The sequence below is a fragment of the Chiloscyllium punctatum genome, chromosome 6 (assembly GCF_047496795.1).
Source record: "Chiloscyllium punctatum isolate Juve2018m chromosome 6, sChiPun1.3, whole genome shotgun sequence".
NCBI lineage: Eukaryota > Metazoa > Chordata > Chondrichthyes > Orectolobiformes > Hemiscylliidae > Chiloscyllium > Chiloscyllium punctatum.
The window spans coordinates 38,079,856-38,103,949 of record NC_092744.1 but is presented as its reverse complement, the minus strand read 5'-3'; the positions used below and the strand labels follow the sequence as shown (position 1 = coordinate 38,103,949).

The following is a 24,094-nucleotide window of genomic DNA, read 5'->3' as shown; positions in this document are numbered from 1 at the left end:
TGTTGGGCCGAGGGGCCTGTTTTACACAGTAGGGAATCTAATCTAACACCTCACCTTCCACCTGGGCAGTCTACAGTCCGGAGGACTTAACATTGAGTTCTCAAATATCCTTTCCAACCATGCCCCACCTACCTTTGAGACCCGCCTCCTCACTTCCATTCTACCTATCAACCCTTTCTTCCAGCCACCAACTAGATTCATCCCTCCCATCAACCAACCAGGTTGTATCCACTACCTGTGCTCACCATTCTGCTACTTTCTCCATCCCTCCCCACTCTCTTTATTTGTAGCTCCCCCATCCCCACATCCAGTCCTGAAGAAGTTATGCCCGAACATTGACTTCTGCACCTCCTGATGCTGCTGGGCCAGCAGTTATTGTCCATCTCTACTTGTTCTTTAGAAGATGGTCTTGAACTTAACTGACCCACTGCAGTCCATATAATATAGATGCAACTACATTGCTGCTAGGGAGAGAGTTCTAGGATTTTGAACCAGTGATAATAAGGAATTGCAATATAGTTCAAGTCATGATAATGAAAGACTTGGAGAGAAACTTGCAGGTGGCTGCATTCCCACATATTTGCACCCTTGTCCTTCTAGATGGTAGTGGTCATGGTTTGAAAGTGCTGTCATAGAGTGATAGAGTCATAGAGATGGACAGCATGGAAACAGACCCTTCGGTCCCATCTGCCCATGCCGACCAGATATCCCAACCCAATCTAGTCCCACCTGCCAGCACCCGGCCCATATCCCTCCAAACCCTTCCTATTCATTTACCCATCCAAATGCCTCTTAAATGTTACAATTGTACCAGCCTCCACCACTTCCTCTGGCAGCTCATTCCATACACGTACCACTCTCTGTGCGAAAAAGTTGCCAAGTAGGTCTCGGAGCCTTGCTGGATTTCTGCAGTACATTTTCTTGTAAATGGTACACGCTGCTGCAAAAGTGCATTTGTGATGGAGGGAGTGAGAAAGCAAAATTCTGGTAGATGGAGCATCATCTGGGAGAACATGAATGTTCACTTTGGCAGGAAGAGTTAAAAATAAAACAGTGTACTACTTAAATGGGTAGAATGACTGTAGAACTCTGAGGTGTCAATGTATCTTTGTTTTCTAGTGTGTGACTCATGAAAGGTTAGTATATTTGTACAGTAAGTAATTAAAAAAGTGAATGGAATACAACACTTTATGATGAGAGGCCTTGAACATATAAGCAAAGATGTGGTTCAATACTACAGGCCTATGGTGAGATCCCATTCAGTGATGTTGACCACCTTTATGAGATTATTAGATTCTTATGGCACTTCTGTCTGGTTCTCAAGAACACCTTCTGGAAATTGACCTCCCCAGTTTCTAACTGTCTTTTCTTTCTGAGATTAATCCTTGAGGGCCTTCAGACACCCTGACAGAAACATGGCCAATCTCTTTGGACCACCTCCACCATAAAGTCTCGAGTGCCATACCTTGATGATCTGTGCCGCTGTTTCATTTATTGTTTGCAATTGTAACAGTAATATTCAGCATCCTCCTGTGATTCATTGCCACTTTCCTTTAAGAGAGAAGTGAATTTCCTAAAGAGGAGCAGGTTATCTAGACCATATGCTTCTAGATTTGTAGATATTATCAAACTGCTGTAGGATAATGAGGTAACCAGTAAAGTAGACCTAACGTTGGACCATTGTTATAACTGGGTATCAAAACCAAATTTGCAAGCTGTGTACTCCCACAGCAATGGGTGCAGGTCAGTCACAAATCACAACCACTGCCTACAAAGTGATATGGCCCAATTTTAACCTTTAGATTCTTGACTTACAAACACCTATTTTCATGAAACTTATTCTGTTAACATATGAATAATTTTACACAATGGAAATTTCAGACAACAACCCAACTGACAACAATATTAATTGCACATCTTTGATGGTTTTTCCCAGATCCCTCCCTGTTTTATTTCTTCTCACTTGCCTTGAATTGGCAATCTCACTAATTGGGCATTTTGTTCGTTACAGAAAAACATCCTCCTCACAGTTTGATTTCATATTTATAGTCACACTTCTGACTAATGTAAGAAACAGCTGATTAATATTCACATCTTCTTGAGTTGCAATTCTGATGTCTAGAAACAGCTTATCCTTGTGAAGAAAAATAAAAATTCTGGTACAAATTTATAATAGAGTTGTTAATTGTGTGCATTTTTCAGTTTGTACCTTAATTTCTTTAAATAGCAGTTTGACGTCTCATTTACATTTTGTATGTATTTATTTGGAGCTTTCTTGCCATGACACATTATGTCATGACTTTTTTTTTAAAGCAGGGTAAGTTAACTTCCTACACTACTCACTGTCCACTCTGTTTAATCTACATTGCCTTCTCAGTATATTGATAGCATCTCGTTATTAATTAAGTGAACTCCAATAATGGATATACCATAATTCTTAGCAAAAATGATTGGAAGACAAATACTTGTAAATAACAGGAAAAATACAATGTTAGACAATCCAGTATGAAGTGCTGGAACTAAATAGCAGTTCAATCAACAGAGGTTACTCGGTCATGACCCAGAGAACAGGAAACTGAAATTAATGTAAAAGGTCAGCCACCAGGTCTTATTGAATAGCTGAGCAGACACAAATTGTCTTATGACCTATTCCACTTCTATTTCATAAGTTCTACAGTTATTGAGGTCAGTTGGAGTGTCTTCACTGCTGTTTGATTGAAGTTAGCAAATTCAACACAGATGAGGAATTGATCTTGGAGCCTTCCTGCTTTTTAAGTTTCAGTATCAGAAGATGTTGCATTTTCCACTTGACAGTTTAAAATTATTTCATAGCCCAAACTTGACACAACATTTGAGTATCAATCAAGCTAATGAATCAATTATCTAATTAATTTACAATGCAATCAATATACTAAAACCTCCATTGTTTTAAATCAATAGATACTGTACCTTTGTGGAAACATAGCTGGATCTATTTGCTGGGTAATGTGTGACATTGTATCTGTACTGAGCATCAGTCAGCTTAGTTGGTGTAACGCGTCACGGCTGCAGTGAGTTTCCCTTTTCCATGGGTAAGCAGTGCTGTGTAATACTTGTAAACTCAAATATACAAGGTACATAATAGTGCTCCAGGATGTAGGAGTCATAACGGCTGCCAGTGTAGTGGGCATCCACCTCCAGGAAGAGGTAACAGTCAGAAGTGATCACCTGAACATGAATGCAATGTAATTCAATGCAACCTGCATCTGAGGGATCCGAGTAATGTTCCTGGATCCTGTGGTGTTGGAAAAGCACAGCAGGTCAGGCAGCAGCAGAGGAGCAGGAGAAGCGACATTTCGGCCAGAAGCCTTTCCTAATGAAGGGCTTATGCCTGAAACATCAATTCTCCTGCTCCTTGGATTCTGGAGCACTATCATGCACCTGGTATATTTGAGTTTTCAGGTGTTATACAGGGCTGCTTACCCATGGACAAGGGAAACTCACTGCAGCCATGACGCATGACACCAACTAAGCTGACTGATGCTCAGTACAGATACAATGTCACCCATTACCCAGCAAATAGATCCAGCTATGATTCCACAAAGGTACAGTATCTATTGATTTAAAACATAGGTGGTTTTAGTATATTGGTTGCATTGTAAATTAATTAGATAATTGATTCATTAGCTTAATTGATACTCAACTGTTATGTCAAGTTTGGGCTATGAAATAATTTTAAACTGTCAAGTGGAAAATGCAACATCTTCTGATACTGAAACTTAAAAAGCAGGAAGGCTCCAAGATCAATTCCTCATCTGTGTTGAATTTGCTAACTTCAATCTAAGAGCAGTGAAGACACTCCAACTGACCTCAATAACTGTAGAACACACTCTCAACTCTTGATCTCCAGCATCTGTAGTCCTCACTTTTTCCTCCTGGATCCTACTGCCTAGGCTGCAGCACTGACCTCAACATTGAAAAGCAAAATGATTTAATGTGATCTTGCACAAGTATGTTCAATCACTGTCCTGGTGCATTTGTCAGTGCACCACTGAGAGATCCCACAAAGGTCACCTGTCACTCCCTGGAAGCAGCTTATTGCATACAAGTTTAAAGTGTCTGACACCTTCACAGTCAGCAGGAGAGGGTGGCCTCTCATTCCTGCAGTTTGCAGGCTCTGCTCTAGCATCTGGCATAATTCCATCACGGTGTCCTGGGAGGTACAGAACTTGTGTTACCATTGTGCCTTGCTCATTTCCAGGAAATGGACTTGAGGTCAAAACCTTCAGGGGCTCCTATGGATCTACTGTATCCCAGAGTCTTACTACTGTGATCTCTGTCTGAGCTTGGAGCTCCTCACCCTCTGTAGTGGCCTATTGCTGCTTCTGGATTTGATGGCCTTCATCTCCTCAGGTAGGCAGCCACAGTGACCAGCATCCAACCAATGGCACTGTCAGTGAAGAGGACCTACATTGGCAACACAAGGAGTGAAAGATAAGTTTCAGAAACGTCATAACAGCATACCCGCAGATGCGAATTGAGTCCATTTCTCCATACAGAGCGACATGCAACATCCTGATAATGAGGGACATATCTCCATCATTCATTCACCTTCAGCCTCAACACGTGCACCTACTTGGTGAATGTGCTGTGCCAACTGACTGACAAGCACATTACATCAAAAGGGAGAATCTGCTGTTGTCTGACCCTTTTTCCATCCTATATCAATCATCTAAGTTTTCATAGCATTTGCTAGAGACCATTGTAAAAGTCGCATGACAGATAGCGTGGCAAGAGTCTGTGCCTCCCACAGAGCCCTTCAAAGGTGAACGGTTAATAGCTGACCTGTGGGCATCACTGGTCACTGAGTAATTGTTCCTAAGTTGCCAGTCTTCTATTTGCAAAGATTAATGGCATGTTGTAATCCACTTTCAACAAGCATTCGGACTCGAAACACATTAATTCTACAAATGGCCAATAAAATGACTGCAAACGAAATGTAGATGGAGTTTTCAAATGTGTGCTTCATGTATTGGTTTCATAAATGTTCTAGATCCAACAGACATGGATTCTGCACTTTTGCCCATTAAAGTCAAAACAGTCTCTGCCCACCTTCAACAGTTCCCAGGTATTTTCCAGTTATGTTTCACATCTAAAAAATAGCAAGTGATAACAGGGAATGCAGGTTGCAGTAGGAATTGTCAGTACTGGGATTGGCCTGGTTGCTAGGTATCTTCCCAGAATCTGCATGACCCATTTTATCTTGCACAAACCTGACAGCCCATTTCCATTGTCCCCCTCATGTAGAGAACAACCACATTTAACCTTGGCTCCAATTGTCCTGCCTGCTCCCTGAGCGCCAACATTACATCTAATGATGTCATCCCTTTCCTCCATACTTCCCTCACTGTGGTGGTCACTAACCACCCATGCCCCATAGTGTATCATGTCCTCTGATGATTATCCTCCTACCCCAATATATCTTGAGTTCCTCCCATCACTGTCCTTGTTCCCATCTCTACAAATCCCTCCGATGGCCCCCAATTCTAGCCTTGACTCCTCAGCTCAGTTTGGCAAAGATCCCCTAATTCCCCATGGGAGGCCTGCCTTACATCCTCTTGGACAATCAATGAACCAACTCTCAGAACTGTAATTGACCCCAGACTTCTGACTAACTTCAACAAGCAGCCCCTAGTCATTAACTGAGCAGGTGCTTGACTGCTGTGTTTGCAGCTCCCTGACTATTGATACACAATTCCTCTGACTGCTGCTGCTGGCCCTACAGGACTGATCATAGCTCACTTCCTGGACTGTAGTCTGACATGAACAGCAGCCTGGCTACTGATATAATTCTACACATTTCTGGTACGTTTTAAAGTTGTTTCAAGTTTCAGAAAGGAATGATGTTTACAATCTATCAACCACACAAATTAACATTGATGAGTAGAAAGCACAAAGATACAATGCTCCTTGCATTACACTAAACAGGGGATGAGGTATTGTGTCCCTGGCTAACATTTTTGGGGATATTCAATTTAGCCTGCTCAAAGTGGTCAAATATTCACTGAGCAAAATGTAAGTTCTAAAACAATGTAATTCTCTCCTCAAATTTCTTTCCTTACTCTGATGCTAATTAAATATCATGTATCTTTTCATGAGAGGGTGAGAAGCAGTCTCATTGAAAGTTGATGTTATAGCAATTATGAAAGGCACAAAAGCCAAATTTCTGCACATTATATTTTAATCCAGCATATTTGCATCAAATCCTTATTTTTACAAGGTTCTCTATCAGAAAATACAAAAGGGTTAATGTGTTTCTGAGAAATAGTACATGCAGAAATTCTGCATTCCTGCACTAGTCAATATTCTAAAAATAATGCAGAGAAATTTTCAATCCTCTAGAGTGCTTTCTCTACCAGTTTTACTTCTCATTGCATATGAAAGAGATTGACCTCCACTTGCTCCATCACTCTGACCTCCTAGCAGAGTCAAGAAACTTGTCATGTAGTGAAAAATAGCTCAATATTTCTACAATCTGTTTTGCTGTCTGAGCGCCACATACCTATAACAGAAATGGATGCACTGCCACTATAGTGGAGATGTAAAACAGAGTAAATAAGGAAAGGGAAATCCTAGTCAATGAGCTTAATATCATTTTATATTCCATAAAAACTGGTTTACAGTGGTAGGATTATTCAGTGTGGATGTTAGCATAGTAATTATGTTGCTGGAGTAATAATCTTAAGGCTATAGTTACAACAATAACATCTACCTGACAAAGTGAAAGTTTGCTTAGATATGTCCTCTCCACCAAAACAAAACTTATCCAACCTGACCAGCTGTTGTTCAATAGTCTATTCTCAATCATCACAGACTGAAGCAAAGTGTTGTCAACAATGCTATCAAATAGAACTAATCATTAATAACCCTGCTCACCAATGTTCAGTTAGGATTTAACCATCATAAATCACTGCTCATCTTTAGCACAACCCTAGTCTAAAGATATAGAAAATAGTTTAATTCAGGTGACAGTGACTGCTCTTGGAAGCAAAGTGGCATTTAACTTGGTGTGACATCAGAGAGCCCTAGCACAATTGAAGTTAATGAGAATCAGGGAACTTTCCACTGAAAGGTGCCAGATTTGAAATATTGTCATTTCTGTTGTAGGTAACTTGTCATTTCAACTCTAGTTCAACACTTCACGAATTTTCAATGGTTCAATGAATTTCAACTGCTTCATCAATGACCTTTCTTTCATCATAAGATCAGAATTGGGCAGTTTGCTGATGAATGCTGAATGATCAGTATCATTCACAATTCCTCAAATTTATGCACTCTTTCAGCAAAACCTGGATAATATACAGGCTAGAGCTGATAGATAGCAAGTAGCATTCAGTTTACAGAAGTGGCAGGAGTTACCATCACCAAAAAAGAGAGAGAATCTAACACACTAACACAAGGCACAAGGAGTGTGATAGAATCCAGGACAAAGTACGGCATGGTGGCCCAGTGGTTAGCGCTGCTGCCTCACAGCGCCAGAGACCTGGGTTCAATTCCCACCTCAGGCGACTCTCTGTGTGAAGTTTGCACATTCTCCCCGTGTCTGTGTGGGTTTCCTCCGGGTGACCCAGTTTCCTCCCACAGTCCAAACATGTGCAGGTTAGGTGAATTGGCCATGCTAAATTGCCCATAGTGTTAGCTGAAGGGGTAAATGTAGGGGAATGGGTCTGGGTGGGTTGCGCGTTGGTGTGGATTTGTTGGGCCGAAGGGCCTGTTTCCACACTGAAAGCAATCTAATCTAATCTACCCAGCTTGATCAGCATCTCATCCACCATCATAACAATTCACTTCATCCACTATGAGTACACAGTGGCGGTAACTTGCCAATACTCTTTCAAAAGCATCTCCCAAGCCTACAACCTATTCCATGCAGAAGGACCAAAGCTTTAGAGACAGGGAAAGACCCACCATTTGTGAGTTTTCCCTTGGAATTCCTTCTCAACAAACCTGTGTGTTTCCTACACCATATCATGCACAGTGATGAGAGTATAGTTCAGCACAGTTTTCAGAAGGACAGTTAAGGATGGACAAATACAATTTCACTTTGTCAGTGAGACACAGATACAAAGTTTGAATTTTTAAAAACACACCGGCATTACCCTTGTTGAAACCACATCATTGGCACTGACCAGATGATGTCAATTCTGAACAATTGACCACATTCTCAAGGAAATTTCAGACTTGGAAATGAATGTTGGCATTATCAATGATGTTTACACAAAGAAACTTTTGTGACTTTTCTTAAAACTTGCAATGTCAGGTTGAACATAAATAACTTGAGAAGCAACCAAAATTTAAATCATTGGCAAAAAAACAAAAATGTTAATATTACTTGATGTGAGTTTTAATCTACTATTATTTAGAGACAGCATTCTATTGTATATAGACATTGTGACCGTATGCTGCAGTACATTGCAGATAAATTCTATCGGCTGGGTTTTATAATTCATATATTTGAATTAATCCCAATATGAAAACAACCTTCAACAATTTAAACTAATTCAAATCATTTATGTCCAATTTAAGATTTATTCTTAACAAATGGGTTCTGTAGTGATTATAATGAGCTCAGCCAGTTGGACCTCATAAAATATGAGTTCCCTGATTAGGGCTGTTTACCTGGTCCAATCAGGCAGCCCTGGCTGACAGATATAAACAAGACCTGTCAGGCATTCTGCTCATTCTGAGAGCTGGCTCTGAGGAAGCTGGACCAGTTCAAGTACTATGCATGTGTGAAGTAGACAGCAGGCCATCTGCTCTCTGATATATAGTTGCTGGGTCAGGGACACAGCAAATTAGAATTCAGGAAAGTGAACTAGAATGAATTTATATGCATTGGCAATTTGGTAAGAGTATTATACTAGCAAAACCGCAGTCATGTTTGAGTTATTTGAGTTTGCCCCGATTAATTAAGTTTCATATTTAATATTGCACTTCACTCATTTCATGGATTAGTGAAAATTTAAGTGCTTTAAGCTATCATTAATTATGGGCAAAACTGTTGTCTTCGCATAATAAACTCGAAATAACTCCACAGAGGTTAGTATCCTGTCATCAAGTCAGTCTTTATTTACACATGCATACTACTTGACACTGGTCCAGCTTCCTCAGAGCCAGCTCTCAGAATGAGCAGAATGCCTGACAGGTCTTGTTTATATCTGTCAGCCAGGGCTGCCTGATTGGACCAGGTAAACAGCCCTAATCAGGGAACTCATATTTTATGAGGTCCAACTGGCTGAGCTCACTATGATCACTACAGAACCCATTTGTTAAGAATAAATCTTAAATTAGACATAAAGGACTTAAATTAGTTTAAATTGTTGAAGCTTGTTTTCATATTGGGATTGATTCAAATATATGAATTCTAAAACCCAGCCGATAGAATGTATCTGCAATGTACTGCAGCATACGATTACGATGTGTGTATAAATTGTATTTGGTAAACTGCTAGTCAGCTTGAAAGTCACGTCATGAATTTCTAAACAATCTTCTTAAAAATACTAGTGATTTCATGACTGCTAGCTATATGTGCCTTTAATCTTCTAGAATGAAAGGTAGATGCACAAGCGAACCGCTAATAATTATTATTAGCCTCAAACCAGGAGCCAATAAGCTTCACTGGTAAAATTCTCTAAGTGTATTGGCTAGTGTCATGAGGCTAATACATGACCTTGAGTAAAGTACTAAGGAATCATATGACTATAAAGCATTTTAGTTATTTCCCTCGAACACTTACACTAAGTAAGGACATAAACCTTGAGCACAGTCAATGACTTACCAAAACTGTGATTGTAATTGTTGTGGAACCTGGGATGTACCTTTTAATTTTGTCCGGATTTCTGAAGATGAAATGAAGTCTTACTTCCACTTTGTACAAATGTGTCGGCATTTGGGAAGCACAAAGCAGAAATGTATGTATTAAAGTTTTGATTATTACTTTTTATGGTATACTTAGATTAATTAAAACTAAATACATGCCCAAAAGGTCTAAAATAAATCTTGTTTTGTAAATTATAACAAAGATTAGGGATGGATACTGAGTTCATATAACAAGCTGTATTTGTATGTCTGAAATTTAAAGTGAAGTGAAAAGATAAAGGATGATGTATATATTTCTGTTCAGTTCCAAGATTTGACTTACCTGGAAGAATAAGTCATTAATGCAGACGTGATAAATGTCCAGTATGTAGCAGAATAATTTGTTGCAGTTGAGTACTACTTATTTGCCTATATTATTTTAGCTAGGTATGAAATTGGATTTGAATTGTGACAGCTTGCACTTCCGTTGAAGAGCAGATTAACTCTCTCATCAATGGTATTTATGTATAATGAACTAGACAGCATCTAATGAAACATCTGCTTTTTCTGTAGGGGAATGCAGCATTTAGGTGCAGGGAACAGTGACAACACTAGAAGCCAGTAACATAATCAGAATACTGACTCAGCAGTCTGGCAGCATCTGTGGAAAGAAATCAGAGTTAATGTGTCAGGTCTAGTGACCCTTCCTCAGAACTGACGATAGCTAGGACTTTTTTCTGCAGAAGATGGGGTTGGGGGTGCTAAGGAGTAAACAAATGTGGATATTGAGCCCAAAGAGAGTGGAAAACAGTTGTGCAGACAATGGAGTGGATAACGATCAGCCTTTGGGAATGAATGGCTGCTAATGGGGACAATTAGTGGCTAATAATGGGTTGTGTGTAATAGTAGACCATGTGATAACAAGGCCTGGTGTGCGGGAGTTGTGGTAAGGACATGGGAGAAGGTGCCTCAAGCCCTCAAATTGTTGAAATTGAACTTGATACTGAGTCCAGAATCTCTGCTGTCTGACTAGAAGCCAGTAACTTTTGGTCTTGTGGTTCTACATTGTCACTGATTTTTGTTGATGCTTCTTTGACCTTTGATGAGAAATCCTGATCTGAAACATCACTGTCTTCAGCTGCCTGATCTGTGGTACATGTGATGCAAGTCCATTGTATGTATTCATTTGCTTGTCACTCGCTAAAGAACAGGCTTTTAACTGCAAGAGGAGGGGTCCAGCCATAATGTTACCTAAAGGATTTGGCAGTCAAACTATAAATAAGATTATTTAGAACAAATTGTACTATTGCAGAGTCTCTATAAATACTGTAGGGTGATTGACATGTTGAGGAGAGTACCTGGATTTGGCAGGAGTGTCACTGCACCTTCAAAGGGAACATAGAATATTTGCTGACATGTTCACACAAAGTCTATCCACTTACATCCTTTGAATCTCCTTGGCTGCGTCTTTCAACGTAAAACCAGCATTTTCTTTCCTGGTGTTTCTAGTTTACAATTGCAGTACTAGTATTCAGCAGCTGTCTATTGAAATCCAGCACAGTTTCCCTTTCAGTGAAATAGATTACCATAAAGCTTAGAAAGTTGGCTGAACCATCTGCTTTTGGCACACACTGCTCACCATACCCACTGACTAGAGACAGCCTGCAGTATGGGTGCTTATTGCTCCAATCAGATAAATTAGGTAGTAACATCAAATCTTGATGGGAGTATTTTGTCAATTGAACAGGCATGACCAGGTTATAAATTGCAACAAAAAGAGCCACAAGCTAATTTTTAAATCCTGGGATTTCTCTTGGCCCTACATATGAGTTGTGCAGTTGCTTGACTTGCAGCTAGTATTGGATAAACAGAAATTCCACATACTGAATATTATGAAGACTAAAGACATTGTTTTCAGTCCCTGCTGCAAACTCAGTTGCCTAGTTACTGCCTGAAGCTGCACATATTTACATAGGAACTAGGAGCATGTGTAGACCATTCAGCTACTTGATAAAAACGGTAAAAACAATGACTGCAGATGCTGAAAACCAAATACTGGATTAGTGGTGCTGGAAGAGCACAGCAGTTCAGGCAGCATCCAACGAGCAGCGAAAGTGACGTTTCGGGCAAAAGCCTTTCATCAGGAATAAAGGCAGTGAGCCTGAAGCGTGGAGAGATAAGCTAGAGGAGGGTGGGGGTGGGGAGAGAGTAGCATAGAGTACAATGGATGAGTGGGGGAGGAGATGAAGGTGATAGGTCAAGGAGGAGAGGGTGGAGTGAATAGGTGGAAAAGAAGATAGGCAGGTCGGACAAGTCCAGACAAGTCAAGGAGACAGTGCTGAGCTGGAAGTTTGAAACTAGGTTGAGGTGGGGGAAGGGGAAATGAGGAAGCTGTTGAAGTCCACATTGATGCCCTGGGGTTGAAGTGTTCCGAGGTGGAAGATGAGGCGTTCTTCCTCCAGGCGTCTGGTGGTGAGGGAGCGGCAGTGAAGGAGGCCCAGGACCTCCATGTCCTCGGCAGAGTGGGAGGGGGAGTTGAAATGTTGGGCCACGGGGCTGTTTGGTTGATTGGTGCGGGTGTCTCGGAGATGTTCCCTAAAGCGCTCTGCTAGGAGGCGCCCAGTCTCCCCAATGTAGAGGAGACCACATCGGGAGCAACGGATACAATAAATGATATTAGTGGATGTGCAAGTAAAACTTTGATGGATGTGGAAGGCTCCTTTAGGGCCTTGGATAGAGGTGAGGGAGGAGGTGTGGGCACAGGTTTTACAGTTCCTGCGGTGGCAGGGGAAAGTGCCAGAATGGGAGGGTGGGTCATAGGGGGGTGTGGACCTGACCAGGTAGTCACGGAGGGAACGGTCTTTGCGGAAGGCGGAAAGGGGTGGGGAGGGAAATGTATTCCTGGTGGTGGGGTCTTTCTGGAGGTGGCGGAAATGTCGGCAGATGATTTGGTTTATGCGAAGGTTTGTAGGGTGGAAGGTGAGCACCAGGGGCGTTCTGTCCTTGTTACGGTTGGAGGAGTGGGGTCTGAGGGCGGAGGTGCGGGATGTGGACGATATGCGTTGGAGGGCATCTTTAACCACGTGGGAAGGGAAATTGCGGTCTCTAAAGAAGGAGGCCATCTGGTGTGTCCTATGGTGGAACTGGTCCTCCTGGGAGCAGATACGGCGGAGGCGGAGAAATTGGGAATACGGGATGGCATTTTTGCAAGAGATGGGGTGGGAAGAGGTGTAATCCAGGTAGCTATGGGAGTCGGTGGGTTTGTAAAAAATGTCAATGTCAAGTCGGTCGTCATTAATGGAGATGGAGAGGTCCAGGAAGGGGAGCGAGGTGTCAGAGATGGTCCAGGTAAATTTAAGGTCAGGGTGGAATGTGTTGGTGAAGTTGATGAATTGCTCAACCTCCTTGCGGGAGCACGAGGTGGCGCCAATGCAGTCATCAATGTAGCGGAGGAAGAGGTGGGGAGTGGTGCCGGTGTAATTACGGAAGATCAACTGTGCTACATAGCCAACAAAGAGACAGGCATAGCTGGGGCCCATACGTGTGCCCATGGCTACGCCTTTGGTCTGGAGGAAGTGGGAGGATTCAGAGGAGAAATTGTTAAGGGTGAGGACCAGTTCGGCCAAACGAATGAGAGTGTCAGTTGAGCCTGCTTCACCATTCAACTCGATCATGGCTGATATCATACGCAGCACCATTTCCCAATATCTCAATATCCTTGACTTTCTTAATGTCTAAAAGCCTGCCAAACACTGTTTTGAACACTGTCTTACATTGGCTAAACCTCTACTCCCCTTTGGGTCAGAGAGTTCCAAAGATTCACCATCACTGAGTGAAGAAATTTGACTTCATCACAGTCCTAAAGGACACACCTACTTTCTGAGAATTGTTTCCCCTGGTTCTAGATGTCCCCAGCTGGAGAAAACATCCAGTTGTGCCCTGTAAGAATTTTGTATGTTTCAACAAGCTCATCTTTTGTTCTTCTAAATTCTAAAGAATGCAAGCTCAGTCTCCTCAATCTCACCTCACTAAAACAATCTGATCATCCAGAAAATGCTGAAAATGTTCAACAGATCTGGCAGTTTCTGTGAGAAGAAGTCAGAGTTAATGTTTTGGGTCCAGTGACTCTTCCTCAGAACAGACCTGAAATATTAACCTCTGATTCTTCTTCACAGCTGCTGCCAGACCTACTGAGCTTTTCAAGCAACTTGTTTTATTTCTGATTGACAGCATCTGTAGTTGTTTTGGTTTTCGTTGCAGAAATTCAATCTAGTGAACCACTGTTGCCCTCCCTCCATGGCAAATGTATTCTTTCTTCGGTCAAATAACAACTGCACAGAATACCCAGTACTCTAGATCCGATCTCACCAAGGCTCTATAATTGCAGCAAAACAATTTTACTCCTGTTCTCAAATCCTCAAACAATAGAGGTCGAAAGGTGAGCTGTATGTCCAAAGTTCCTTCAAGGTGGCAGCACTCGTAGAGAAGGTAGTAAAGAATTTATATAGAATGTTTTCCTTTATTGGATCAGGTATAGAATACAAAGGCAGCGGTGTGATGCTGGAACTGTATAAAATTTTGGTTAGGCCACAGTTGGAATTTAGCACACAATTCTGGTCATTGCGCTACAGGAAAGACATAATTTTTCTGGAGTGCAGAAAAAATTTACAATCATGTAAAACAAAAATACAATTATCTGGAAAAGCTCAGCAGATCTGGCAGCATTTGTGGAGAGAAATTTGTTATCGTTTCAGGTCAAGTGACCCTTCCTCAGAACTGATGGTAGCTTGGAAAGTATTGGTTTATATGCAGAAGGTAGGTTTGGGGAAGTGGATAAGGATTAGATGATAGATAGGGATAGAGCCCATAGGGAGATAAAAACAGTTGGACAGGCAAAGGAATGGATAACAATCTGGCTAGAAGGGTAAATAGCTCTTAATGGGCACCGTTAGTGGCTAACAATGGGTTGTGTATAATAGCAGACCTGATAACAAGGCCTGTTGTTGGGGGTTGGGGTAGGTACGTGGGAGAGCTCAAGACCTAAAATAGTTGAACTCAATAGTACTTCCAGAAGACTGCAGAGTCTCCAATGGAAAATGAGATGCTGTTGTTCCAGCTTGAACTGAGCTTCACTGGAGCACTGCAGGAAGCTTGAGAGGGAGATGTTGGCCAGGAATGGGGTGGTATGTTGATGTGGCAGACAACTGGAAGTTCAGGGTCTTTTTTGCAGACAGAACGTTAAGTGTTCTTTGAAGCAGTCTACACTTCGTTTCCCCGGTGTAGAGGAGACCACATTGTGAGCAGCGAATGCAGTAGACTAGATTGTGTGAAGTGCAGGTAAAGTGCTGTTTCACCCGGAAGGTGAATTTGTGCCTTTTGCAGAACACCTATATTCTGCCTGCAAAAAGACCTTGAACTTCCAGTTGCCTGCCACTTCAATACACCACCCTCTTCCCTGGCCAGCATCTCTGTCTGAAATTTGCTGTAGTGCTCCAGCATAGCTCAGCACAAGCTGGAAGAACAGCACCTCATTTCCCCCTTGGAAACTCTACTGCCTCTGGGGACTCAACAACTTGAGGTTTTGAGCCATCCCATGTCCTGACCCCAATCTCTACAAACCAGGCATTGTTATCACATAATCTGCTATTACACATTGCCCATTGTTAGCAACTAACAAGCCCATTAATAGCTATTCACCCTCCTAACCAGATCATTATCCACTTCTTTATCTGTCCAACTGTAATCTCTCTCTTTGGGCTCTAACACCACCAATCATTTACTTCTTATCCCTCACCCCACCTTATCTTCTGCATATACTGTTATGTAGGTGTATGCTGTACCTTTAAGAGAGACTGGAAACTGGCACAGACTTAAAGAGGCACAGAGTGTGCTGAAAGAATTGAGAATGTAACTTTTGACTGTGTAACCAATAGTGCAGATGAGTTGCCATCGTACACAACAAATTCGAATTTGTCCAATCAGTTTAAATTATTAGATTCCCTACAGTATGGAAACAGGCTCTTCAGCCCAACAAGTCTGCACTGACTATCCGAAGAGTAACTCACCAAAACCATTCCCCTATCCTATATTTACTCCTGACTAATGCTAGGGGCAATTTAGCATGGCCAATTCACCTAACCTGCACATCTTTGGATTATGGGAGGAAACCGGAGCACCCAGAGGAAACCCACGCAGATATGGGGAGAATGTGCAAATACCACACAGACAGTCACCCAAGGCTAGAATCGAACCCAGGTCCTCTGGTACTGTGAGGCAGCAATGCTAACCACTGAGCCACCGTGCCCCAAGATACCAAAATCCAATCGAATTTGAATTTGACGTTTTGATGACATCAAATTAATGAAATGGTCCAAGGTTTTGGGGTATAAAACCAGACATTTTAACCAGTTTAGGGGAGAACTGCGGAGAAAACCAACAAGTATAGCGTGCTAGCCAAATAGCTCTCTGAAAGGTTCGTAAGAAAAGTTGTGCAGCAGCAACAGAAGAGATGACCCAGGAAAACCTAGAGAAAAATCTACAGAGAAAAATCTACAAAGAAGAATCCACAAAGCTGACTGGTTTTGAAACGTGATTATTTTCTTGTAAATCTTAACCGGGTTTTTTTTATCAGACCGGTATTGTAGAGTGAGAGCTAAATGATAGGTTTAAGAGAAATGAGTTGTAAATAGTAGTTTTAATGTTCTCTGTTGGATTTAAAGAATAAAATTGTTAAACTTTACTTTAAATAGTGACCTCTGGGATAGTTCTTTGTGGCTTGAAATTTAACAGATCACAGTGCGAGGTGAGCTTCTCTATGCATTGGGTTTAAATTAGCAGAGGGGTTTACCTTGTGTCATAACAAACCCAAAACATTAACTTTGATTTCTTTCCCCATATGTTGCCAGACCTGGTGAGCGATTTCAGCAATTCGTGTTTTTGTTTCTGATTTACAGCATCTGCATTTTTTTCAGTTTTTATTATATAAAAATACTACCAGGGATCACAAATTGCAGCCATGAGGCAACAGAAGATAGGCTTGAATTGTTTTTTTATTAAACAGAGAAGGCTGAAGGGTGACTTAATTGAAATGTACGATATTTTGAGGGGTACAGATAGAATGGACAGGAGCCGTTTCCCCAGCAGTTCATCATGTATGATTGGCTAATGCCAAACCCATTAATTGAGTCAGCACAGCTGGTTTTTTGATACGACTGTCATAGGAATGAGAGTTTGGTCATCTTGACAGGTCTATAAGCCATTAAGAGGACTATGTTTTTTACGTGGTAATCCTAATAATGTTTGCTAATTTGATAGATTTATGAGCTTCTCAGATACTTCCCAGCTATTATTTTTGGGCTTGTAAATTATATTTATAGTGTATGTTGCATGGGAGGGTTAGGGGGTGTGGTGATGGAAGAGATATAAGTCTGAGGGGTATATAGGCTGAGTGAGGGTAAGCAGTGTGAGGGAGATAACATACAAGGACTTAGCAAGGTTATCTCCACACTGGGGCAACGTCTCAGAAAATTGAGGCGGCCCTTTTAAATTTGTTACTTGACATCATTCACCTCAGTCTCTGCCTCAGGCCTGCTGCTAAGATGGTAGCACTAACTTGACCCATTTCTAACTCTCTGCCATGAATGTAGTATTGGTAAGCACCATCAGTCAGAAGGTGGGATCATAAGATTGGAAAATCCTCTGGATCCCAACTCCCACCTCCAGAATGGAATCTAGTACATCATTAGCTTATTGATTGCTTTTTGTAACAATCTACTTTTAATAATTAACACATTTAGATTCTTAAATCTCTACTCCTTGACTGTGCCTAAGTTCACCATGTAGATAACACTTCAATTTATCTTTTCTATGTCCAAAGCTGCTAACCTCATAATTTCTCACATTATATTCTGCTCATTCACTAAATTCATCTATCTGTATATATTTGAAACTTTCTGTTTCCATCTGCACTATTTATTGTCCTAATAATTTTGTGTTATTTACTAACTAGGATAAACAAACTCTAATCTTTCACGTTATTAGTAAGTATGATAAAATCTTGAAACCCTGATGGGGATCCCTAGGAAACACCAAACCGAACCTATCTGTCTCTCCTACTTCCTTAGCAGATGTCAATGCAAGCAAAAGGCTTACCTCCAATTCTGTGCACTATTATTTATATTAATACTCTCATTATGGAAACTTACTGATACAATCGGCATTATCGAATTTGACCACCTAACCCTGATTCTCAGGAATCCGATTTTTGTAGACATGCCACCTCTCTCCACATTAAAAGCTTTTCAAAGTTTTTTAATTTAATTGTTCACTTTTTACTTGCTGACTTCTCTCCATGCAAATATAGGTTGTCGCAATTAGTAGAAAACTTCTGTTGATAATTTAGCAATGTCGTGCATGAAAGGATGGGCTGTTTTGGTTGTGGCTGGTTTTACAGTTATAGCATGCCAACTTGCAAAGGTAGTCTTCATTAACAATGTGGGATGTAGGAATTTATTGTTGGAAAGAATGATGAGAAATGTATGGAGATGTAATTTTTGAAAAATTTATGTTGTATGACTAGTCGTTAGCCAAAATAACACCATGGAACAACATTTATTAATTAAATAACACCAGATACATTTTTTTGTTTGTGATTGCTTCCCTGGAAGAACAAAAACAAGAGCAGTACATTAATTAAATGAAGACTAGGCCGAAAGCAAAAGAAAATAAAAAGATGAAAAATCACCTAGCCTTATTTGATTTTATTGTACAAAAATTGTAAATGAGCCAAGAACATTTATCTTCAGGCACAGTGGCATTGCAAAATACCCTAATTTTACTTATTGCTAAAAGCAGAGAAGCAGAGAAATAAATAAGGTTGGTGTGTAAGAATTTCTCTGCTGTATAGCTCAGTAGTTGGGAGATACAAAACTGAGGCCCTTACAGTGTCTCCCTTAATGGAGAAAGGATACAATTGCAGCATGACAAATTTGCAAAGGCAGTCTTCATTAGCAAAGTGGAACGTAGGAATTTAATGTTGGATTGACAAGAAATATTTGGAGATGGAATGTTTTAAAATATTATTTTGAATGACTAGTCATTAAGCCAAAATCCTTAAGGCACATGAATGCTCATTATATTTCCTAATATTTTTTATGGACCAGTAACTTTTACATCTGATTTCTCCCAGTGATCCAGCAGAATCACAAATTGAAACAGTAGCTGAGAGCAAGTGATATGTAAATCTTTAAACTTATTTGCAGACTGAATGAAGCTGGGAAAGGCACTGGATATTCAGGCCAATTTTTTGTTTATGAGTCAGGCTCAAGAGTCTGAATCATGATGCACGGCAGGACCTCTGACAATTCCTTGTTGTCTGTAAATGTTACCAAACTGTGTTGGGCAAGAGCCCAGAAAAGGAGCAATGTGCTTCTATTTTAAGAATGCACTGTAGTTGTATCAAATGTTGGAGAGTTTGGAGTCAGTCTCATGCTTATAGTTTCCAGCGCATGGATACCAGCAGAAACCGGGCTCATGGAAAGTTAAAATTGCTCACGTTATTTACTTACTCTGGAGCTGCTGGAAAACAGTATTCCAAATTTTAATCCACTTAACTAAGCAGACAGTAAAACACATTGCTGGTGTAAGGCCTTGATATTGACAAAGGCCAGGTATATACTGGGGACTGGCATGGTGGCTCAGTGATTAGCACTGCTGCCTCACAGCACAGAACCCAGCACCTGGGTTAGACCCTAACCTTGGGCAAACGCCTGTGTGGAGTTTGCATGTTCTTCCCATTTCTGTATCTGATTCCTCTGGGTGCTCCGGTTTCATGGCACAATTCAAAGATGTTCAGGTGAGGTGGATTTGCCATAGGAAATTGCCTATAATGTCCACTTATGCAGACTAGGTGGACTGGGTTACAGGGATAGGGTAAGGGAGATGGGATGTTCTTCAGAGGGTGACAGCCTGCTTCCACGCTGTAGGGATTCTGTGATATACTTGGGTGGATTAGGGCCCTATGTTATTCAGGAAATCTTAAATCCTGGTTTTCCTGCAGTAATGATCATTCAGCCCTGATATGTTCCCAGCTGGCAGGCAAAAAACAGTAGAACTGGCAAATGACATATGCTCATCTGATTTGTCTTGTACACTTAAAAATAGAGGTCCAGTTTGACCAGTATGTATATTCCATGTCTTACTTACCGAGAAGTCATTGAATTAATTCTGATGGAAGTCATTTCTGGACTATTCAAGTTGAATTGGAGCAATTTTCAAAAGACACTGGGCGTTTGAAAGTGGCATGGCTGCGAAAAGTTTACACTGTGGAAAACGAGTAACAACTTGGGACTCATTCTTGTAATGATACCTGTCTGCCAAAAATGCACTGCATAGCAAAAGAAGTTATAAATCATATAATGATTTTCTTAATTAGTTAATGAAAAAGTAACTTTTTGTTTGATCAATGCCTTGTTTGCCTGTTAAGTAATGTGTGATTTACATTAATTTTAATGTTTTTGCTATCGTAAAATGTGAAATCTTGTGTTTTATTATTTCCATTAATTGTTTGGATAATTTAACTCTTTTTAACAGCTATGTATGACAATGATAACAAAATCAACTGCTTATCTTCTAAATTCCAGGCAATGCTATCCTAATTTATGTAATCGAACATAATATTACCCTTGAAGTTCTGGTTTAATTCTAATGAATCTGTGGAGCACTTGCCTTCAAGATCAGTAAATCCTTCCTAAACTGTGGTGCTCAAACATTCTTTCAGTAGTCCAATTGTTGGCTAAGTTGAACTTTTTACCATTTCTATATGTTTTCCATTCCTAGTGTTCTGTTGCTTTTGATATAAAGGCCAATATACCGTTAGCTTTAGGAATTTTTTGAATGTATTGATGCATGGATTGATCTATATACATGGATCTCTAAGCCTTTCCACTCTGAGTCTTTAATGAGATTAGAGGTATTAAATTCTCTGAGACCACTACAAAAACACAATCTTTCAAACTCAAATGGTTTGGTGTCCAAATATGTTATAGATCTTCACTGTTTCTTTCTGTATGATCTTCAACTGCATAATTTGCAGTGGACCCACTTTTGTCCTTGTCTCTTGCTTTTATGCTTTGGGTCCTCTTCTATTGGGGAAAACCTGTGAGTTTCTGCAAGGGAATGTGTTCACCTAATGGATGCAGTGTATTCAGTGATGGTGATTATCAGTCAGATGCATTATATTGCATAACATTTGGGGTAAATGGCAATGGTGGAGGATAAATGATGGTGTGAGTGTGTGGATAGAAAGTACTTTTGAAATTTACATAGATGTAAGAAGTGATATGGTGAGCTATGTTTGCTAAGACAGAGTAGGTGCATTACAGCCAATAGTTGAATCTGCAATTCTACTCAGCCTTTTGTAACATGGTTGTGTAATCATAGTGAACCCTGCACTGGATCCATGAATCTGCCACAATGTTTCTGCTGCTATTACCCTCAGAAACCTCCCAAGTGCCCTCGTAATGATAGCAGCACGTTCCATTTGTCCATTGACAGAGAGGATGACCTCCAACTGATTCCTCAGTGCACCCAGAAATACATTGTTACATTAAACTCTTCATTAGCTGTTAAATTCCTAATTGATCTCAGGCTATCTTTAAACTTTGCTATAGAAACAGAAATTCAGCAGGTCTTGCTGCATCAGTGGAGAGGAAACAGAGTTAACATTTCGAGTCCAGTGACCCTTCTTCAGAACAGGTCACTGGACTCGAAAGGTTAATTTTTCTTTCAGATTTCCAGCATTCACAGCTCTCAGTCTTTTTTAAACCTTGCTACCTTTGCACAAATTCCTAATTCCTCCATGGTCAAGCTGAGGTTGTGTCTTGTAGGTATTCAGCACATCAGTGGTGATGCAACAGAACTCAAGACCCAGAAGTACCATTATAACTAGAAGATCACATTGAGATCAAATATTTAGATGTAGCAAACCTCTTATGGATTTGCAATTGCTATTACTCCCCCCTTTCCCCATCCTACTCCCAGCCAATATCAGTCCCAATGTAAATAGTTTATTGATTATAAAGAAAAGCTACCAAAAAATCTTTTATTTCCAAGTCCTTTCTATTATGAAGGGTCATTTGATCCGGAAATTGAATTAAGTATAAATAAGTAAATGTGTATAAATATGCAACGGTGCAAACTTACTTTGCATTATTATCACAAATTATAAGGTGCTTTAATGACTATTAACTATTTAATCCCTTTGAAGTCTTGTGTCAAGAGAAAAAATATGTCTTCCACCTACAAATGATCAATAAAATGATGTTCCTCAGAATTGTAATTCTCGAGCCAAAACCTTGCACATAGTTCAGATTTGTGGTCACTATGTTTTCTGTGGGCAGAATGAAATTGAAAATGAGTATTTAAAAATGTAAAAATTTGAAGCAGTAGTGGCTACATTTAATAAGATCCAGCTTTGATTGTCAGACAGACCGTATAAGGTTTGAAAATATGATACTTCAGATCAAGTCCATCCAAAAATGCAGCAGTCAAATCTGCATGCATGATATATTATCATTTTGCATCTATGATGAGCATGGTATCTTTCAAATAAAAATATGCTTTCCCTCTCCGAGCCATGCTTTTCAATGTGCTCTCAAACCCTTCGGTTTTGCTGAAGGAGAATAATTGAAAAAAAATCATCCTGTACCAGAAGAGTGGCAGCATTTTGGCTTACATGTATGATTCACATTCCAAATTGAACATCTGGTTTAGGCTGTTAAAAATCTTGGATAGAGAAAGAACAAAGGAAGAATTTTTTCTGCATAGTTCTCGGAAAGTAAGAGAGTAGATTGGCAAAGACTGAAGTGGGTATTTTGTTCTTCCTGTCAACATGGGATAGTTGAGGTGGATTTGTTTTTTAAATTGAGAAATAATCCAGTGATGAGACCCTTTGGCCTATCAAATCTACAGCAGCAAAATCTACTCTAAATCTACATTAGTCCCACTTTCTAGCACTTAGCCCATACTCTTGAATGTTATGACATTTAAGTACATAAAATTCATTATGAAACACTATAATTTCCCTACCAGTGTGGTTATAATTTGTATAACGGGATCAAGCTTTCATTTGAAATAAAACTTGCCAAATTTAATTTGCTAAAGGAGAACTCTTTCTCTTTGCACTTCTTCTTGCTCTAAGAGAAGGAGCAGATGCTTAGGTGGAAATTTGAGTAGCACATACTGTCTACCTACCTATCTTAATCAATTGACATGTATACAAACACTTGGAAGAATCCTCTGCTGCTCCTGGGAGTGGAAAGCAAAGTGGTTAGGAGCAATTTAATTATGTCAGAGACTAAAACGTTGGTGGGAAGACAATTTGCAATTAACTTCTCAGAACTTTAAAGGTAGGTTAAGCTTCCTGAAGGTAGGCATTGGGAAGACCTTTTGCATGGACTTACATTCTCATTGAAAGACTAGCTTTCCAGAATTTCATTCACCCTCCCCATAGCATTCTCTGGGAACAAGCAACACATCCTTCTGATTCTAGACTACACAAGAGGTATACCTGTGAAATACTATGCTTGCTCTACTTTGAAGTGAGTAGCTACAGCTAGGTTCACTTTGGCAAATATTTGTCTGAAGTGTACGGTGAACAGGATCAAGTGATGATAGAATAAGTTGCGTGTGGCACAGCGAATGACCAAGGGAGGGAGGCTGGTGGAAAATACATGTAAATATTGTCTCCAAGGTGCAATAGTTTATCACCATGAGGTGGAAAAGTTTGTGAAATGTAAATATTGAGCTGGATTATGAAATGTTCTTGAATAATCATAGAAGTACACAAATTGCCATATGAAAACAGGACATTCAGTCCATTATGCCAGGACTGGTGTATTAACTAGAACTAAATACTGTAATATCATTTTTCAACACTTTCCCAAAATCCTGCAGTATTCTTCCTTTTCAAATTCTCAAGTTGCCTTTTAAATTAGGTCTAATCTCCATCCCAATAATTAGCTATGTTTTAAGATATATATTTTCATATTTCTGTGTGACAGAAAATGTTATAACTGCCCCTTTTGTTCTTTTAGTAATTATGCTCCTCTGGCCATGTGCATTATGTTACTGATCAGCCAAGCAGCAGAAGGAATTTTTTTACTATTCACCCTGTCAAAATCTTTTCAGATTTGCGAACTACATTAGATCAAAATGAAAGCCATTATGGTTTGTGAGATATTCCTGTTGACTTTTTGAT

The 24,094-nt window shown here is 40.2% G+C and overlaps 1 protein-coding gene across 3 annotated transcripts in view; it reads left to right on the top strand.

Moving 5' to 3' along the window:
- The window catches only part of mcf2l2 (MCF.2 cell line derived transforming sequence-like 2), a 390,224-nt gene that overhangs the window by 61,897 nt on the left and 304,233 nt on the right, over positions 1-24,094 (top strand). For 2 of the 3 annotated variants that reach the window (XM_072572457.1, XM_072572456.1), the window contains exon 1: positions 9,760-9,950. The exons of the other annotated variant lie outside the window; for it this stretch is intronic. In XM_072572457.1, the coding sequence (XP_072428558.1) occupies positions 9,809-9,950 (142 nt within the window). In that variant the 5' untranslated portion in view covers positions 9,760-9,808. Of the gene's footprint in view, positions 1-9,759; positions 9,951-24,094 lie in introns of those variants that run through there. 3 annotated transcript variants of the gene reach the window in all.